Genomic DNA, 18,295 nt, shown 5'->3' on the forward strand with positions numbered 1-18,295 from the left:
TGGGTGCGTGTTGAGTTTATTTATTATTATAATTTTTAGCCTATATTAGTCCATGAAAATTGAAAACTGTTGAACTTTGGGTAAAAATACTCAGTTACTGTAGTAACCTCATTTCCCTGAGATTAGGGAACAAGTATTGCGTATATACGCAGTGGGGAAACTCCTTTTCCTCGATTTACTGAAGCCTATAATGTAAAACGCATTTTGCAGCTGCACAGCTAGCACAGTGAGTGTCTGGCTCACTCATTGGCTGTGCTGTGGCAACTGCACATCCAATGGCGCGGGCGCCTCTGACGTGTGCGCCAATGAGCTAGCATCATGAGAGCATGGAGGTTAGCGAGCGCATGCCGGCCACGTCCCCGCGTGCCTCACTTTCTCCTGCTCAAATGCCCTCTCCGGTCATGTCCGCGGGAGATCAGCGCCCCCCCACCCACGTGGCGGGCCTTGTCTCCTTCGGCGGATCCATCGAGGGACACGACGACAGCCTCTCCATCGCCGCATCTGAGGAGGAATGGCCAGGCTCTATCGACCCCACCATCGCTTCCCAGTCTGCTGCCAGCGTCTCAGCCACTAGGACTAACTCGGACGCAGAGATGCTTCGGATCCTTACAAAGGGTGTCTCGGACCTCGAGCTCGAGCGGGCCTCGCCTGAAGAGCCTCCTCGAAGCCGGACGGCTGGTTCTTGACGGGTCACCAGCCGGCCCCTCGTCCCAGACCTGCGCCGTTTTTTCCGGAGGTGCACGAAGAACTGACTAAGGCGTGGCGAGCTCCTTACTCTGCACGTGTGGGTTCTTTGGTTTCCGCAACGCTCTCCTCCGTGGATGGCGCGGCGGAAAAGGGCTATGAGTCGTTGCCGCCCCTCGAAGAGGCCATGGCCACTCATTTTTGCCCAAGGATGGGGAGGCTAATCTACTCTGCCCTGTCAGAGCACTGAGAACCTATCTGGAGCGTTCTGCGTCTTTTAGACAATCAGAACAGCTCTTTGTCTGCTTTGGTGACCGATCCAAGGGTTATCCAGTCACTAAGCAAAGACTGTCTGGATAGTGGATGCCATATCTATTGCAGTGCATATACCTCAGTGGGTCAGGTTTGCCCTATAGGTATCAAGGCTCATTCGACTAGAGGCGTGGCCTCGTCTTGGGCTTGGTCCTCTGGTTTTCCCATTCAGGATATTTGTGATGCGGCCGGCTGGTCCTCGCCTTCCACATTTATGAAGTTTTATAATATGGAGGTACCTTCCCTGCAGGCAAAGGTATTTTCGGTATGATTAAGGCCCGACGGTGTCTGGTCTTGTCTACAAATTATGTTACTGTGCACAAACAAACACATATACATTTTATTATAAAACCCGCCTTTGGCCGGTTATATTTTCCCTATACTGATAGACCCGACAGTGTCCGGTCCTATTAGTACATTATGTTGGTTAAGTTACTGACATATATTACTAGACCCGACAGTGTCCGGTCTGTTCATTATATATACTTGGGTTCTGGCTTGTTTCTGTAACTACTCGATTATTATCGTAACCTCAGTTCCCTGAGAGTAGGGAACGAGTATTGCGTAGCCGGCCGCACTATAGTAACCTGGCAAGTTGTCGCTTCAGTCGTTTAAACCTGCTAAAATGGCGTTTTTCGGGGACTAATATGGGCTAAGGCCGCGCCCCCTTGGCAGGCTGACATGTAATGGCGTGATGCTAGCTCATTGGCGCACACGTCAGAGGCGCCCGCGCCATTGGATGTGCAGTTGCCACAGCACAGCCAATGAGTGAGCCAGACACTCACTGTGCTAGCTGTGCAGCTGCAAAATGCGTTTTATATTATAGGCTTCAGTAAATCAAGGAAAAGGAGTTTCCCCACTGCGTATAGCTATGCAATACGAAGTGATAGTTTGAAAGGGAACCCAAATCGCAGCGCTCATCACTGTAATTTTTTACCCAGCCGTCCAATCACAGTGGAGGATTTGCGGGACAAATAACACACCGACCAATCATCCTCTGTGTACAACACCTGATCAACAATGGAGAAGTTAATATTGAGGATATTATAATATTGCATCTTTATATTCAGTAATTGTTAATAAAACAAACTATCTGCAAAATCAGATCGATTATAAATAACAGATTACTGTTTGGCATATATTGTTATAATCATAGCAAGTAGAGCGTGAAAAATGCTGCGCCTCCAAAGCGCCACCATCTGGCCGTTTTCAGAAGAGCAACTGGCATTTGTTTAGCAGGTCTTTTTTACACGCAGATTACTCCGAATTTACTCATATATTTACGAAAGTTTCATGAATGAGGCCAAGTGTGTTCCTGGAGTAACATCAGGGTTTTATTCCCTACAAGGGCGAAACCAAAACTTCAAAAGTGGCGGGGCAAAAGTTTATGATTTTGGGTGTATAGTGTGGATTAATATTTTGTGATTCTTATGCTTCACAACAAGGATGTGTACATTACCAGTTGTTCATGTAACACGTATTACACTTTAAAATATATCTTGAATTAATATATTTTAAAGCATTAGTTTTTGGTTAATGTTCATTTCTAAATTACCTTTCTATTTTTTTATTTATTTACTGCATAAGTAATAAGTCCTTTTTTATCTTGACACAATGTAAATTTCTGACCTCTGTTTAGTTATATCTTTTTGTGACTTATTTCTGCAAAATCAGAGCTCCCAGTGAATGGACTGATCAAATGTAGAGCTAAAAGGCATGTATACTGTAAAAGCATCTGACATTTAACAAACATTGACAATGTTGCAGTTTTATTGGTTTCTAGAAGGTGTTTTCATGGGTAATCTCACATCATACCGTTACAGTAAATGAACGACTTTTGGTAACGTCAAATCACTGTCAGTGAACAACCCCTTGAAAACACAGATATTGACTGTACATTTGAAGCATTTTGTACACTAAATAAATAAAAACACTTGCTCCGCTTCATTTGACATCTGGGATTATCACATGCACAGTAAAGAAGCTTTACAAATGCGTACAAGCAATTACTGTAGACATTTATTAAATATCACGGACAATAAATAATCCAAAAGGAATGCGAATATAAAGAGAGGAGAGAATTAATGCGACCGTACAAACGAGCGTACAAAGATTAGTCACTTACTGCACAATCGACTGATCAATAAACAGTCACATACTGCAAAACAAGCAGTGATTGATCAGGTCATGTGACCCTAAAATCAGAAATATTAATACACAAATTCAAAGCTGCAAAGAAATACAGATTCACAGGATGGCAAACATTCAACTATAAATATAATCAATCAATATAATGTGCAAATCTAAAAACCTCTAAAATTGTACATTTGTCTGTAGTTCAGACCGTCCACATCCGTAAAAACATCTGCTGTTTAATAACGACATGATTTATCTGGAAACTATTAAAGGCCGTAAACAAAATCACATCAAATAAAACTAATAATGGCAGAAAATTGACTTTAAAATCAAGTATAATTGAAATCATCATGCAGCAGAAAGTTCATCGTGTGAAGAAAAGTCTCATAAGTGCTGATTTTAGTGTGTATTAATCCATGCAAACTCATCTCAGGCGTATGAAGTGCACAAACACACCAGACTGTGACAGCAGTGTGATATAGCATCAGTGAGACACACACACACACACACTTCTCTGGCCTTCAGTACGGGATCTGGTTCTGATAGTACTGGATCATGTCATACGTTTTGCTCCTGGAACAAAGGAAAACACATTTCATGTAATTCATGCATTATTTATTAAAGAGGACTTTTACATATTCATCTTTCTTTAGTGTGTAATGTTGCTGTTTGAGTTCTTCTCTATATCAGTGTCAGTGTTTCTGAACTCCTGAAACGCCTCCATTGTAGTCTTGAGTTTCTTCCGGGAACGAACACGTCACAATATTCCTCATTATAATAATTCATACACAGAATAAAGGGGCGGGGCCTGGTTGAGTTAGTTAGTTGTGTGTTAAACTGGCGGTTATGGTAATTAGGGGCGGGCATTACCCAAACACACTCAAAGCGCTTGACCAATCACAACACACTGCTCCAGCCGACCAATCAGAGCACAGTGTGCTTTTCAGAAGGAGGGGCTTCATAGAGACAGGAAGTAAACAGAGCGTTACTGACAGACTGGGAAGAGAGGAGCCGCAACAATGGAGAATATGAGGAAATAATGCATGAAACCTGTTCTAGTAGAGCCTGAAAACAACATCAAGACTTTAAGAAAGGCCATTATTATTATTATTATTATTATTATTTCCTCTTTAAAGTGCTCATATTATGCTGATTTACTAGCTCATAATTTTGGGGGTTGCTAGAATACATTTACATGATTTTAAGTTAAAAACACATTTTTCCTCATTCGGTTCATTGCTGATGCGCCTGTTTCCTACACTGCTGTAGTTCCTGTCTCTTTATGGTGTCACTATTGGAAGGCCATGCAATGTTTTCTTTGCCTTCGCAGTCTCGGCATAGCGAATCACTTACCCATAATGAGTAGACGGGGTTTACGTAAATGTGTGTCATGGTGACATAGCTAAGTCACAGACATAATGGCAGGACGACAAATGAGGAATTTCAGGAAAGTGTTTTCTGTTGGAGAGATTCACTAGCTTTGGCAGAATGTGTTTACCTGCACAAACAGCTGATATTACACACTAAAGAAAAGGTCAAATCAAAAAAAGCATAACAGGTTCCCTTTGAGCATCATGTTTAATGTCCATATATGATATGATGAGCACAGATTGTGTTGTTTTACATCTGTGCACTCCTTGTAACTCACACACACAGACACTCAGACACTGACCTGCTGCTCAGGAAGCAGTTCTGGATGACTTTGATGATGAACGCCGCTGCTTCCTTCTCACTCACTCCAGGGTTAAAACGCTGCCTACAACACAAGATTCACTTCAAATCTGTATAATCTTTTATAACGCATAATAACCGATCGCATTAAAATATGTTTCTTCCAGTGCTTGATGTTTATGTGCATGCAAAAGTGTCTGAAAACATCAGCCCCTCGACTCACTTGAGCAGTTTGATGGTCTGACCGCGGAAACAGGGCAACCCGGTGTCCAACATCAGCGTTACCAAGGCAACCACAGCATCCATGTACGGCCTACAGGAGAAATGCATTCAGGAAATCAACTCCGTCCATTTATAATAGACACGTTCACACAGGTTCACACACACATCTCACCTGACGGCCAGGTATCCGCGCACACACATCTCCATGAACCACTTAAAGGGCGTGGCCTCCATCTTCCCGCCCATGATCATCACCATCTCATCCGTCAGTTTGATGTCCGGCTCCCAGCCCAGATTCCCACCCGGAGAACTCTCAAACATGAAGCCGAAATCTGAGGAGCACACACACATTAGAAACACTCATGATAGACCCAGAACAGAGCGTTGTGATGGTTTGAGGTCTCACCGATGTGGATGAGGTGTCCGTGTCTGTCCAGCATGATGTTCCCGTTGTGTCTGTCCTTGATCTGGAGCAGGAACAGCAGAAGACTGTACGCAGCCATACTCCTGATGAAGTTATACCTCGCCTGCAGGAGAGAGAGAGAGAGAGAGAGAGAGAGAGAGAGAGAGAGAGAGAGAGAGAGAGAGACAGAGACAGAGAGAGAGAGAGAGAGAGAGACAGAGACAGAGACAGAGAGAGAGAGAGAGAGAGACAGAGAGAGAGAGACAGAGACTGTGTTCACTGTGCTCTCAGAGAGAGGTGGAGACAGAAGAACACTTCCTGATACACTGTGATCACTATCACAGCATTAGATCAGACTATTTCACTAGATTCCAACAAATAGAACCAAATTTTATGGCACTACCAAATTCAGAAAAATTAAAGCATATTCTGGGAGAGAACTCCAGCTCAATCACAACAGCAGCAAAATATGTGACAGCCTGCCACAAACTACGAGAGTCAGCCAGTGGACAAAACTAAAGTCAGAATCATCCTCATCTTGTCTGAATGTTGGTACAAATGTACATAGGTTTTTTTTTTTTTTTTTTTTTTTTTTATATAAATGTATTCATGCATTTGTTTACTGATTGATTTATTGAATTTATTGATTATTTGTGTATGTAATGTCCATTTATGTAATGGCCAATGCTTTGGCAATACTGTACAAGTCATGCCAATAAAGCTCATTTGAATTTGAATTTGAGAGAGAGAGAGAGAGAGAGAGAGAGAGAGAGAGAGAGAGAGAGAGAGAGAGAGAGAGAGAGAGAGAGAGAGAGAGAGACAGAGAGAGACAGAGAGAGAGAGAGAGAGAGAGAGAGAGACAGAGAGGGAGAGAGAGAGACAGAGAGAGAGAGAGAGGGAGAGAGAGAGGGAGAGAGGGAGAGTGTGTGTTTTGCTTTGGATAAAAGCAACTGGGTAAAATGCATAAATGTAAATGTACAACCATATTTGAAGGCCGTCTATCCCTAAGTTTTGTTTTAATAAATTGTTTTAAGCTATGGGCACTCCTAATTAAAAAAAGAAATTTAATTAAAAATAAAGTTTCAGAATTCCAAAACTTTTGATAGCTGTTTTTTAAGGTTCTGACTCTTTTAAACCAATTAATCTACATGAATTATACAGTCATTGTTGATTTACTGGATAATCATTAAGGATATAAGAATTTTTACTTAAAGGTTGTATCAGTGATTTCAGGCCCAAACATAAATGATCACATTCATTCTAATGTGATCATCACTAATCGTTCCTAACGATCCGCTAGCTGCCCGCCTCATAAGCAGGTCGTCAAAAAACCGCGTCTCTGTAGGAAGCCTAGGCTCTGAGATCTGCACACAAAAACACCCGACAGGGGCGGGTGTTGAGGTTTTGCGCTCGTGCACGGCTGCCTATGCTTATGGGCGGGCAGCTAGCGGATCGTTAGGAAAGATTAGATGAATGTGATAATTTATGTTTGGGCCTGAAATCGCTGATACAACCTTTAATTTCTACTGTACCTGATAAAATATAGTAAAACCTAAAACACACTTTAGGCTTCCTAATATATTATTAGGGTTTTCCAAGACTGTGAATTATAAATAAACAAACAAATAAATAAATAAATAAGAAATTTGGAAATACATTGTTTTTTTAATTTAGTTAACTTTTAATTTCAGCCTATTTTAAAGTTTGTTTTTTATGACTTAATCCTAGAAGTCTAGAAAACACTTTTAAAATTAGGCTTCCCCATATTTTCCAGGTTTTCCAAGACTGTGGGAATCCTGGATTTCCAAAACAAACAAACAAACAAATAAAATAATAATATACATGAAAAATAAATAGAAAAAATATATATAAATAAATTAAAATAGGAAATATTTTAGTTGTTCTAGCTCAATTACAGTGTTTGTATGATATTAAGTCATCATGTGGAAGTTTGCTGATGCCCTCTAGTGGACGCCGGACTCCTGATAGAGAAACAGAGTTCAGGAACAAGAGATATGAGGCTATTCTCACCTTCTGGAAGGCCAGAGTGGATTCGTCTCCGTACTGGTTACGGAAATAATCGTACATCCCGAAATCCGTCTGTCGTCCCAGCTGATCTCTGGACTTACAGTCTGGGATGCACTCGATAACGCCACACTGTTACACCAAAAACATACAGCCACAAGAGAACGTCTTCAATGTGAAAAATCATAAGCTCTACATAAGTGTCACACTAGCCAACTCGAAACAAGAGCTTGCGGATCGACCTTTGGCGAAGCTCATTTCTCTGCACAATTTGCAACTCAGATCAGGAGCAGCAAACAAACAAACAATCGTAATAAAGGGAATTAATATACAATACAGAGAGTGAGATGTGTGTGTTTGTCCCTTCAGATAATGATCATGAGATTTACAATCAATAAACACAGACTGTTCGGATGTCTTATTTTATTAGTTGTGTAAGTTTAGCCATATAAAAATGGTCAGTTACACAATCACCACGGATGACAGATTGTGTGGGAAAAAATGACTGGTGTGATGCTAGCCGGCAAAACTCATTATTTTTATAAAAGTAATTTATTAATTTAAAATTTAAAACTAAATATTAAAACTAAATAAATAAAAAAGTTAAAAAGTTAAATAAAAAAATATAAATAAAAAAGTAAAATATTTGTTTTAATTAAAACTAAAATAAATAAAATGTTTTATTTAAAAAAATAAAAAATAAAAAAATCAAATTTTGTTTTTAATAAAAAAATCAATAAAAAAAAAAAAAATCACACAACTCACCCCTGGTGCCGTCGCTACCACCCTATACGGAAAAACAAACAGGTCGAGTCCCACCAGCTGGAAAATGTTCTTGAACAGGCCGATGATCTGCAAAGCCAACATGTCCTGCAGGGAGGAAATTAGAAAAGGAAAAAGAGAAAAAAAACCTGAAACACTAAACCAAACTTTTTCTACTTAAATATATTACATCTGTCAAATGTGATTTACAATGCATATTTAAATACAATCCATTTGTTAATGTTTTTAAAAATCTACAGTTTAAATCTGTTGATTTATATTATATACATGTTTCTATTCTGTTCTATTTATAATTTGTACTTTGGCAACACTGTAACACAGTCATGCCAATAAAGCAATCTAAATAATATTTCATGTTTTTTTTTTAAAGTGTGGTTTTAATGGGTATTAAATGTGAATTGCAACAGATTTTTTTTTTTTTAAAAAGAAGCCAATGTTCAATGAACAGAATCAATAATTTCACAAACTATTATAGTTAGTTCCCCTGTTAGTGTAAAATGATGATGTGCGTCACAGGTGTGAATACTGTATATATCAGCTTTTTTACTATGGCTTTGAGTCGTTGGCTCATCCAATCAGATTTCATGGCAGAAATGTAAACTAATAAAGTACATAAAGGACGGCAAAAAACAAAGCACATGAGATGTACGAAACTCTGATACCTGTCTGCAGTCGTCTCCTACTTTAAAGATGGCCGCCTGCCAGCAAATCTTCTGTGCGTCTTCTCCGCCTTGAGCTTCATCCAAAGAGTCCGAGCGACACAATAAACCTACAAACACACACGTGTGTGTAAGAGGAGCGCATCATCATACTTCATGTGCTGGCGTGATTGAAAGGCACAATTATCCCTCAGACTTTCATCTTAAATTTCTAAAATTATTATTTAATAATATTATTATAATACAGCACAGACAATTAAATCATTCACATTCGAAGGCTGCATAATTGCTAACAATGATGTGATACGGCTGTTTGCTTCAGGAATTAAAAAAATTATGTTTGTGCCCTAATGGTTTGCATACCCTCTTTCTCGAGTTCACTCACTCCACAGCGCTTCACCTTGAACTTGGCCAGATACGGCGCTTTGGCAGCACTGAGAGGGAAAACACAGACACGTGACTTTACTGAGCATCTAAACCCCATCAAACACACATGATGCTTTTATAGATGCTGTGTGACAGTGTTCAAGTGCCTCTATTAAGCTTTTTCAGATTTGACCTTTCATGTAGTGTGTAATAAAGCTGTTTCTGAATATAAAAGCTTCTGAACTGAAACGAGTCATCAGTAATTCAGTCTCACTTCCTGCTGAATCTGCGTAGGTTTGTAACTAATTTGCATAATGTCAGCCTCTGGTCTTGATTGGCTGAACAGCGTCTCTTAGCTCCGCCCTCAAACACTGTAGTTTATCTGAGACTGGAAGAAAAAGCAATTCCACTTTGCATGCGCTTCCAAATACTGAGATTGTTAAACCGACACCATCGTTACTGTTTCTATCACTGAGTATCAAGTGCTGAGGAAGATCCGGAGCTGAAGTTCAGATATGATAATGAGTGTTTGGATTCTGACCAATCACAGCAAACTGGGCCATCTGACCAATCACAGCAGAGCAGCTCTCAGAGAGAAGAGAGACTGAAGAGAGACTGAAGAGAGACTGAATCCTTGATCGAACCGTTTCAGACACTGAGAGAAAAGAGCTGATGCTGAAGTGGAGATTATGAGGAAATTAAAGTGTTTTTTGACCTTGGACGCAAGTGAATCTACTGTAGGAGACGCCAAAACAACATTGAGAGCCTTTAAAACAGCATAATAGGGGCACTTTAGGTGATGCTTGTACCTTTGCATTGGCGTTCCAGATTTGTAGTCAATGTCTAGGACTATGGCCTCAGGGTTACTGGGCAGATAACAGCCTGAGAAACATCAAATTAACGGTTTTGTAACTAAAAGTGGTTGTAATATCAGCCAATAACACAGTGATCTGATAATGAAGAGAGATTGAAACCTGGCTGGACTTTGATGTCAGACAGAGCTCGCAGACACGCTCTCTTCCGCTCGTCTCCTTTAGGAATGGGCCTGAAACATGAGCAGAGAAACAGAGAAGATCTCAGCTTCAAGCATGAGATAAGAATGGACAATTAGCGCCATCTCAAGACTAAAACAGGAGGTGCAGGCGTTCAGTGATGTTAGACATGCTTTCAAAAGTCTCAACAAACCAACACAAGCAACAATTACCAAATAAAAATACATAAATCCCACACAACTCTTATAAAAACCTATAGAATTCATCTTAAAGTCCTATTTAAACCTTGACAATTAAGCTAATTTGGTGTTCCTGTTCAAAAATGACTGACCAACAGAAAATTGCTTATAAGTCTCTCATTATACTATCTTATCACCAAATTTAGGATTCAATCTTTTCATCAACTTGTGTTCTTCCAGTTACCACAGGTTATATACTTATAGTTTTTAAGTGAGATGAAGTTCATTCAAGCGTATTCTCCTCAAAACAACTGAGGAGCATCAGCTCAGATCAATGAGGCCTACCATCAATCAGTCACAAAAATAAATATATAACCTATGGTAACTGAAAGAACACAAGTTGATGAAAAGATTGAATCCTACATTTGGTGATAATATAGCATAATGAGAGACTTATTTTGCCAGATGAGAAGTTTATCTATGTATCATCTTTATACCTCTTTTAATTCCTTTTATAACCGATTTAATTTTCCTTGCATTTTTTATGATTATTTTAATTCCTTTCTGTGTAAAGTAGTGATGTAGTACTCGAGTCCGGTCTCAAGACCGATTTCTGCTTTCTCGGACTCGACTCGGACTTGTTCTTACAAAGACTCGGTCTTGACTCGGACTCGACCCTTCAAAGACTCGGTCTTGACTCGGACTCGGCATAGGCGGTCTCGTCCCATCACTAGTCCACTAGAATACATACCACTAGAAAATTTTAATTGACTGTTCGCAAAGACCCGCCCCCCTTAGTTACTGTCGCTATGTCCGACAAGCTACACCGTTCTCACGCCACACCATGTTCTCACGCAGTGAAAAATACATCGCGGAGCAGAGAGGAGACTGACAACACGCTGACAGACAGGACAGACCAGGTTACTTTTCGGTTACTTTTGATATTAAACATATTAAACAAAGTCTCGCCTTTCAAACTTGGTCATTTTTTAAAAGAAATTTAAACAATAAATACCGTTTTGTGGCTCTTAAATGTGTCTGACAGATCGCTGTAGAGCATCAGTTAAAGCTGCTCGTGAACCGATCATCTCTTCCTTCTAGTTAATTTATAGCCTCAAATAAACATGAACAAACATAAGAAGCAATGTTGTTTTAACCACGGAAAGGCGTCAGTACATTCCGTGTTTCAAGTTCAAATCCTCCCATGTTAACCAACGGACTCAGTCTCGACTCGGACTCGACCCTTCAAAGACTCGGTCTTGACTCGGACTCGACTGAATGTGAAAACCAACGGACTCGGTCTCGACTCGGACTCGACCCTTCAAAGACTCGGTCTTGACTCGGACTCGGCATAGGCGGTCTCGTCCCCATCACTAGTGTAAAGCACTTTGAATTACCATAGTGTATGAAATGTGCTATATAAATAAATTTGCCTTGCAAACAATTTTCTGTAGGCCAGTCATATTTGACCCGGAACAACACAAGTATAATAAAGAGGGGGGAAAATATCCCAAAAAAGCAAGCATTATCCACAATTTTTTGGGGGGAAAGTTGTTAAACCCTGTTTGAGCAAAGTCAGTAAGTTTTATTCCAATGTGAAAATATTTTGTGAAAAAGAGTCAAAATGACCGGAGCACAACCAGAAGCTAACGGCAGGTTTCTGTTACTTTATAATGGCGGAGACATTGGTGATCTTGTTGAAGAAGTCAAACTCGCGCTGGTAGAAATCTTTCGCTGGACCCGAGAGAGACCCGATGATCTCTTCGACCAAATGCTCCAGAAGCTCCCCGATGTCCGCTAGAGAACACACACAGAATGACCGTCACTGAAGAGCTCTCCACATCGAGCTGATGTCGGGGAAGAGCACTTACGGTCCTTCTGGTGTCCCTCCTCGTCGGTGTAGATGTTGGTCTTCATGTTCCAGATGAACTGATGTGCCAGAAGCTGAGACTTCTGTGCCGCCCACAGGATGTATTCTCTCACGTACCCCATCTACACACACACACACACACACACACACAATATTACCAGAGTAATCAACAAGTCAGGGAGAGAAAATGGGGAATGCAATATATGGCCTGCATATACAACATATTTATACTTTTGCAAAATATTAAAATGATGCATGAAACTTGATTTATACCTTTACAAATCTAACTTAGCACATGCAAATAATTTTTCCATTATTTGTCCATATTATATGAAAAGTAATTTAAAGTGCCCCTATCATGCTTTTTAGGATATTATCTTTCATGTAGTGTGTAATACCATACCTTGTCATAACGGAGAGCCTGAACAATTTGTGGGATGTAAAACAGAATAGCATCCTGTTGAACGGAAGTAAAATATACATTAATAAAGACACAAACTGACGCAAGATAAAGCGCTATAAAGAAATGTAGTGATGTGATGTTGATGATGGCGTACAGGAGGGAAGGAGCGCAGGACTTTGACGGCGTACTGTGCGGTCAGTGGATGTGGCGGATACATGCTGGAGAAATACGACAGGCCCGTGGGAGGATCAGCCGGAGCCCAACACAAGATGTGACTCAACTCCGGAGAATCGGCATCAATCGTGTGCCACGTCACCAAGAACTGCAGCGGGAAACACACACACACACACACACACACACACACACACACACACACACACACACACACACACAGTTACCAGTGCAGATGCCAGATCTGATAAATCAAACTGTCAGTATTTTTGAGGGAGCACAATGTTTATGAGTACTGAACTAATATCACGTCCATGAACTTTTATTTGGTCCATTAGCAAGATTTTAGGTTAAAATGTATATGAATGCATAAGGAAAAGAGTTTAGTTTAGGTCCAGCAACTAGGGGTGTGCGATAAGATCATGATTGTTGATTAACGATATGTGATCTGACATTTTCATCAAGTATGTCCCTCACTTTACAAAAACACACCTAGAGAGCGCACACTTACATTACGTGTTTTACTCTATTAAAACGCATTTAGAATTCTCTCAATATTTAAGATAAAGGGGCAAAAATACCTCTGACCTTTATATTTATATCATTTAATATAGTTAATTAATATAAAACGAAGAGTGACGTTTTTTCTCCAAATATCAGGATTACAAACGTGATTTTGATTTTATACAACAGTAAACAAGAAGTTAATATAAAGTGACTTTTAGACACAATATTGCCTGTTTTTTCTCTATTTAGTCAATGAAAATTGGAAAAATTAGAAATGGTTCCAAACAAAACCACAGGACTATTTAGCATCTCTGAGCAACACACGGCAGTGAAAGTACAAATCAGTTGATAAAATGATTCAATGACTCACTCATTAAGAGAGTCAAATGCTTCGTTCCTGAGTGAATCAGCCATTTAAATGAATCGGTTGAATCTCAATGACTCACTCATTAACAGTGACTTGCTGCCACCTACTGGTGGTTTTAATTTCACATTTAAAGTATCTTTAATTTTTTTAATCATTTCAAAATATCAATATTCAATGTTTATTCTGAGATATGATTTTGTCAATATTGCACACCCCTACCTGCAACTTTGTTTTACCTTAAGTAGTTCATCTTAATATATATTTCAGAAATATCCAGAGGACAAAAACTCCAGGAAACACAGGCTGTGAAAATAAGACCCTAGACAATGCAACATATTGAAGAAACTGTAGTTCTGAACCTCACGTCAGATTAAATTAAATGATGTCTACCCGACTAAGGTCTATTACTCGTTCATTTGATCATGTGTTTCTGTTGGGTTCTGGATGTTCACCTTCACAGCCTCAGGAACGTCACTGACCGCTCCCGGATCCAGCCGAACCAAGCGGGTCACTTCTGAGAAAATGGCTTCGGTGTTCTTGAACCTGGAAAATATCAGTTTCAGTATCATTTCATATTATTAGAGCACTTTAATCATTCCCGGAGCTCTGCCAAAACCATGGGTTTGATTTTCAGGAAATGCATGATCAGATGCATGTAGATCTTGAACGCAATGCGAGTCACCAAATGCATAAAATATAAAATTCATCACCAAATGCATAAAATATAAAATCCATCACCAAATGCATAAAATATAAAATTCATCACCAAATGCATAAAATATAAAATCCATCACCAAATGCATAAAATATAAAATTCATCACCAAATGCATAAAATATAAAATCCATCACCAAATGCATAAAATATAAAATCCATCACCAAATGCATAAAATATAAAATGCATAAAATATAAAATCCATCATGCATCAAATATAAATGCAAACGTCGTGCATGCGCTCTCTCACCTGGCCGGCAGCTGCAGGGCGAGATACGGCGCGATGCTCCACGCTAGGTTAACGTTGTCCTTCCACTGTTTCTCCGTCAGGCTGATGTACTTGGACCTCCAGTTGGCGATGCTGGTCTCCACAGACTGTTCTGCTGAGATCTGGAGCTCCTGGCTGCCCAGAGGATTGTACCAGGTGGTCAGACGCTCCACCTCGCTGGCCTAACAACCAGAAATATCATTGGTTTAATCATATACTTATTAAAAACGTACTACTAGAGGTCATGATATCTGTAGTAAAGAGACGCATATCCATTACATCACTGTAATCTCACCAGCAGGGCCAGCAGGAGCGTCCTGCGCTTCATGAAGTATTTGTGCAGCTGCGTTCCTCGGTTCGTCTTCTTTGACAGACCTACAAAATTTTACAGAAATTTTACAAATGGAGATCAAGGTAATTTTTTCATGTTGCAGTTTTATTGGCTCATGGTTTGATGTAGGTCGTAGCAGCAAACACACTAAGATGATCAGGCATAATTCATGACACTGTAAGAAAATGATCGCCGGCTATCTTTGGTCGCAAGACCGTCTTTGAACGGCGTTTAGGAGCCACGAGCACAGAAATCACCACGATTGGCCATCTTTCATCTGGGAAAAGTCAAAATCGTAGAATGTGTACCGAGGATGAAACTCCTTTTGATCTAAAGGTACATGCTAGAAATTAGTTTTGACAGATTAAAGAGTGAGCAGATGTGTCCAAACATTTGACTGGTAGAGCATTTTATGTGGTGTGAGGTCAGAGAGATTAAGGATGCTAGAGAGTGAGAGAGAGAGAGTGAGTGTATGTGTGTGTGTGTGTGTACCTGATTTATTGGAGATTTATTGGAGAGTGTGGAGACTCCGCTGGACAGTGGGTATGTGTTGATCCAGCCCTGAGTGTGTGTGTGTGTGTGTGTGTGTGTGTGTGTGTGTGTGTGTGTGTACCTGATTTCTTGGAGAGTGTGGAGACTCCGCTGGACAGTGGGTAAGTGTTGATCCAGCCCTGTGTGTGTGTGTGTGTGTGTGTGTGTGTGTGTGTGTGTGTGTGTGTGTGTGTGTGTGTGTGTACCTGATTTCTTGGAGAGTGTGGAGACTCCGCTGGACAGTGGGTAAGTGTTGATCCAGCCCTGTGTGTGTGTGTGTGTGTGTGTGTGTGTGTGTGTGTGTGTGTGTGTGTGTGTGTGTGTGTGTGTGTGTGTGTGTGTGTACCTGATTTCTTGGAGAGTGTGGAGACTCCGCTGGACAGTGGGTAAGTGTTGATCCAGCCCTGATTGGCCTGTTGTCTGGATCCCACAGCCGCGTCCAGACTGCTCCTCGAGTCCGTCACCGCCATCACAGACAGACTGTTCACAGACACGTCCTGAGGGTCTGAGCACACAAGAGCTGTGTCCCAAATGACGCACTATGCACTTATACACTATGCACTCAACCATGTAGTGTATGAACTTTTATACGTTTATTTTGTCTTTCAACATCAGAGTCTGACAGCCCCTCCCCCTCCGCTACATCATTAAAGCTGCGACAGTCGAGTGCATGAAGTGTCCAACGTTACACACTTCGTTTTTTCAGTTGAATGAGTGCATCATCTGGGTCCTTAAAGTGTGTGTGAAAAAAATTAATATATTTTTAGCTAACTGTGTGATTTTGTATATGTACATTTCTGAAATACATAACTAAGACAGTTTCCTCTGATAACACATCACTCTAAATTGTAATATGGACTCATGCACTTCTGTAAAGCTGCTTTGAAATGATGTGTATTGTAAAAAGCGCTATACAAATAAATGTGGAATTGATATGAAATACACATGTAACATCACATCTGTCCGGAGGAGTTGAGCTGAAGATCGTTCATATGACCTTCGATGATGTTCGTTTACCTGGTGGGACGAGCTGAATGGCTGTGAGGTATTTCTTATCCGACAGCAAACACGCGTAGAACTTGATCATGATGCTGATGTCTTCACGCAGGCGCTTCTCCGGCTGAGTGGGGAACCGTGGAGCCACACTGAAACACACACACACACAACACACACACACACACACACACACACACACACACACACACACACACACACACACACACACACACACACACACACACACACTCAGTTCGCTGCAAGAGACACTACACATTCCCCTGCCAGTGTGGATGTTCATAATACCTGAAGTAATCAAAGGCTGTAGAGTAGATCTTCTCTCTCAGGACATTACGGATGGTGGCATTGGTCACGACATCAGCATGCAGAAGAGTGAGACCGAGAGTCAGGAGCCTAATCGCACAATTACAACACTCACAGGTTATATACAACAATACCACATGTGTTTATATGCACAAAAACAACAACAAATGATTTTGTCCTGGTCTCCTTAGCGTTCACACTGGCATTTTAACAACATTTTTAACTAAAGATACCAAACCTAAAGGCACAGGGATGTGTTAACCTGATTGGTCGGCTTTTATGACGTATAATTAACAATGCTGTGTGCTGGGATGAATGCACTCACAGTGTGTGCGTACAGTAGCTTTATATGATGGTAATTTGAACATTTATGATTTATATGTGCACGTACAGATATAAGCTAGTTACAAAAAATATAGTCGTCAACATTTGAAGTGGATCAAAACCTTTCATCAAAGTAATACATGAATTTTGATCAATACCCGTTCTTGTCTTAGGACAATTTTGATGAACTTTTTTTGATTGTTAATAGTGTAAATGCTGTAAAACATGCATTTCACCTGAAGCGGGGTCCTATAGCGGCGACGTGTCGGTTCAGGCAGCTCTTGGGTCCACCGACGCTGATGGACAGGGCTTTCTGCAGGAGAACCGTGAAGATCTCCACCTGATCTGCACTGCAGTACTTCGCGATCTCAAATCTCTGCACTAGAAACTAAACACACACACACACACACACACACAGAACTGCAAAAATCACTCATATGCGGAATGCAATGATATGTGGTCACTTTAAACAGTAGCTATAATGCCTACTGTTTTATAAAAATAGTATATACTATTTTATATACTAGTAGAAAACAGTATATTCAAATGGTAGTACGCATTACATTGTATGTTTAACTAGCCAAGTCTAGAGACAAATGGTAAAAAAAAAGCAGTTGAAATAATAAAGCAAATTAAAGTAAAAGAAAAAAAAAAGTGAATAAAATAGTTATTCTATTAAATACAGATGATGAAATTAAACTAAAATAAATCAATTAATAATATAAAAGAATTAGATTTAAAAAATATATATTTTAAGTTACATTATATTTTTTCTCTACTAAATATAATAATGTACTGTTAAATATATTCATTATTTATTTAATTTTAATGTTATATTAAATAGATATCAGATATATTAATATTTTTTATTAAAATAGTTAATATATTGAATGGATTAAGCTATAAATAAATAAAATTATTAATACTAATATTAAAATTAAATAATGTATTTAACAGCACATTATAATAGTGAGTAGAGAAAAAATATAATAATGCAACTTAAAACAAATTTCTGATTTATAATATTTATTTCTCAGTGTATAAATTTGGTGTTAAT

The 18,295-nt window shown here is 39.8% G+C and overlaps 1 protein-coding gene across 2 annotated transcripts in view; it reads right to left on the reverse strand.

The window, feature by feature from the left end:
• Positions 1-2,743: 2,743 nt before the first annotated feature.
• pi4kab (phosphatidylinositol 4-kinase, catalytic, alpha b) overlaps positions 2,744-18,295 on the reverse strand; it is a 62,442-nt gene continuing 46,890 nt past the window's right edge. For both annotated transcript variants that reach the window (XM_079896514.1, XM_079896513.1), the window contains 22 exons: positions 17,475-17,626; positions 16,897-17,004; positions 16,612-16,739; positions 15,941-16,099; positions 15,028-15,107; positions 14,715-14,914; positions 14,203-14,293; positions 12,860-13,027; positions 12,706-12,759; positions 12,304-12,424; positions 12,100-12,229; positions 10,236-10,306; positions 10,071-10,143; positions 9,259-9,329; positions 8,899-9,005; positions 8,219-8,323; positions 7,460-7,585; positions 5,432-5,552; positions 5,198-5,357; positions 5,027-5,116; positions 4,805-4,888; positions 2,744-3,705 (listed from right to left, as the gene is read on the reverse strand). In XM_079896514.1, coding sequence (XP_079752640.1) covers positions 3,654-3,705; positions 4,805-4,888; positions 5,027-5,116; positions 5,198-5,357; positions 5,432-5,552; positions 7,460-7,585; positions 8,219-8,323; positions 8,899-9,005; positions 9,259-9,329; positions 10,071-10,143; positions 10,236-10,306; positions 12,100-12,229; positions 12,304-12,424; positions 12,706-12,759; positions 12,860-13,027; positions 14,203-14,293; positions 14,715-14,914; positions 15,028-15,107; positions 15,941-16,099; positions 16,612-16,739; positions 16,897-17,004; positions 17,475-17,626 — 2,451 coding nt within the window. In that variant the 3' untranslated portion in view covers positions 2,744-3,653. The remainder of the gene's footprint in view (positions 3,706-4,804; positions 4,889-5,026; positions 5,117-5,197; positions 5,358-5,431; positions 5,553-7,459; positions 7,586-8,218; positions 8,324-8,898; positions 9,006-9,258; positions 9,330-10,070; positions 10,144-10,235; positions 10,307-12,099; positions 12,230-12,303; positions 12,425-12,705; positions 12,760-12,859; positions 13,028-14,202; positions 14,294-14,714; positions 14,915-15,027; positions 15,108-15,940; positions 16,100-16,611; positions 16,740-16,896; positions 17,005-17,474; positions 17,627-18,295) is intronic.

Source organism: Squalius cephalus (genome assembly GCF_949319135.1).
Source record: "Squalius cephalus genome assembly, chromosome: 16".
Classification (NCBI taxonomy): Eukaryota; Metazoa; Chordata; class Actinopteri; order Cypriniformes; family Leuciscidae; genus Squalius; species Squalius cephalus.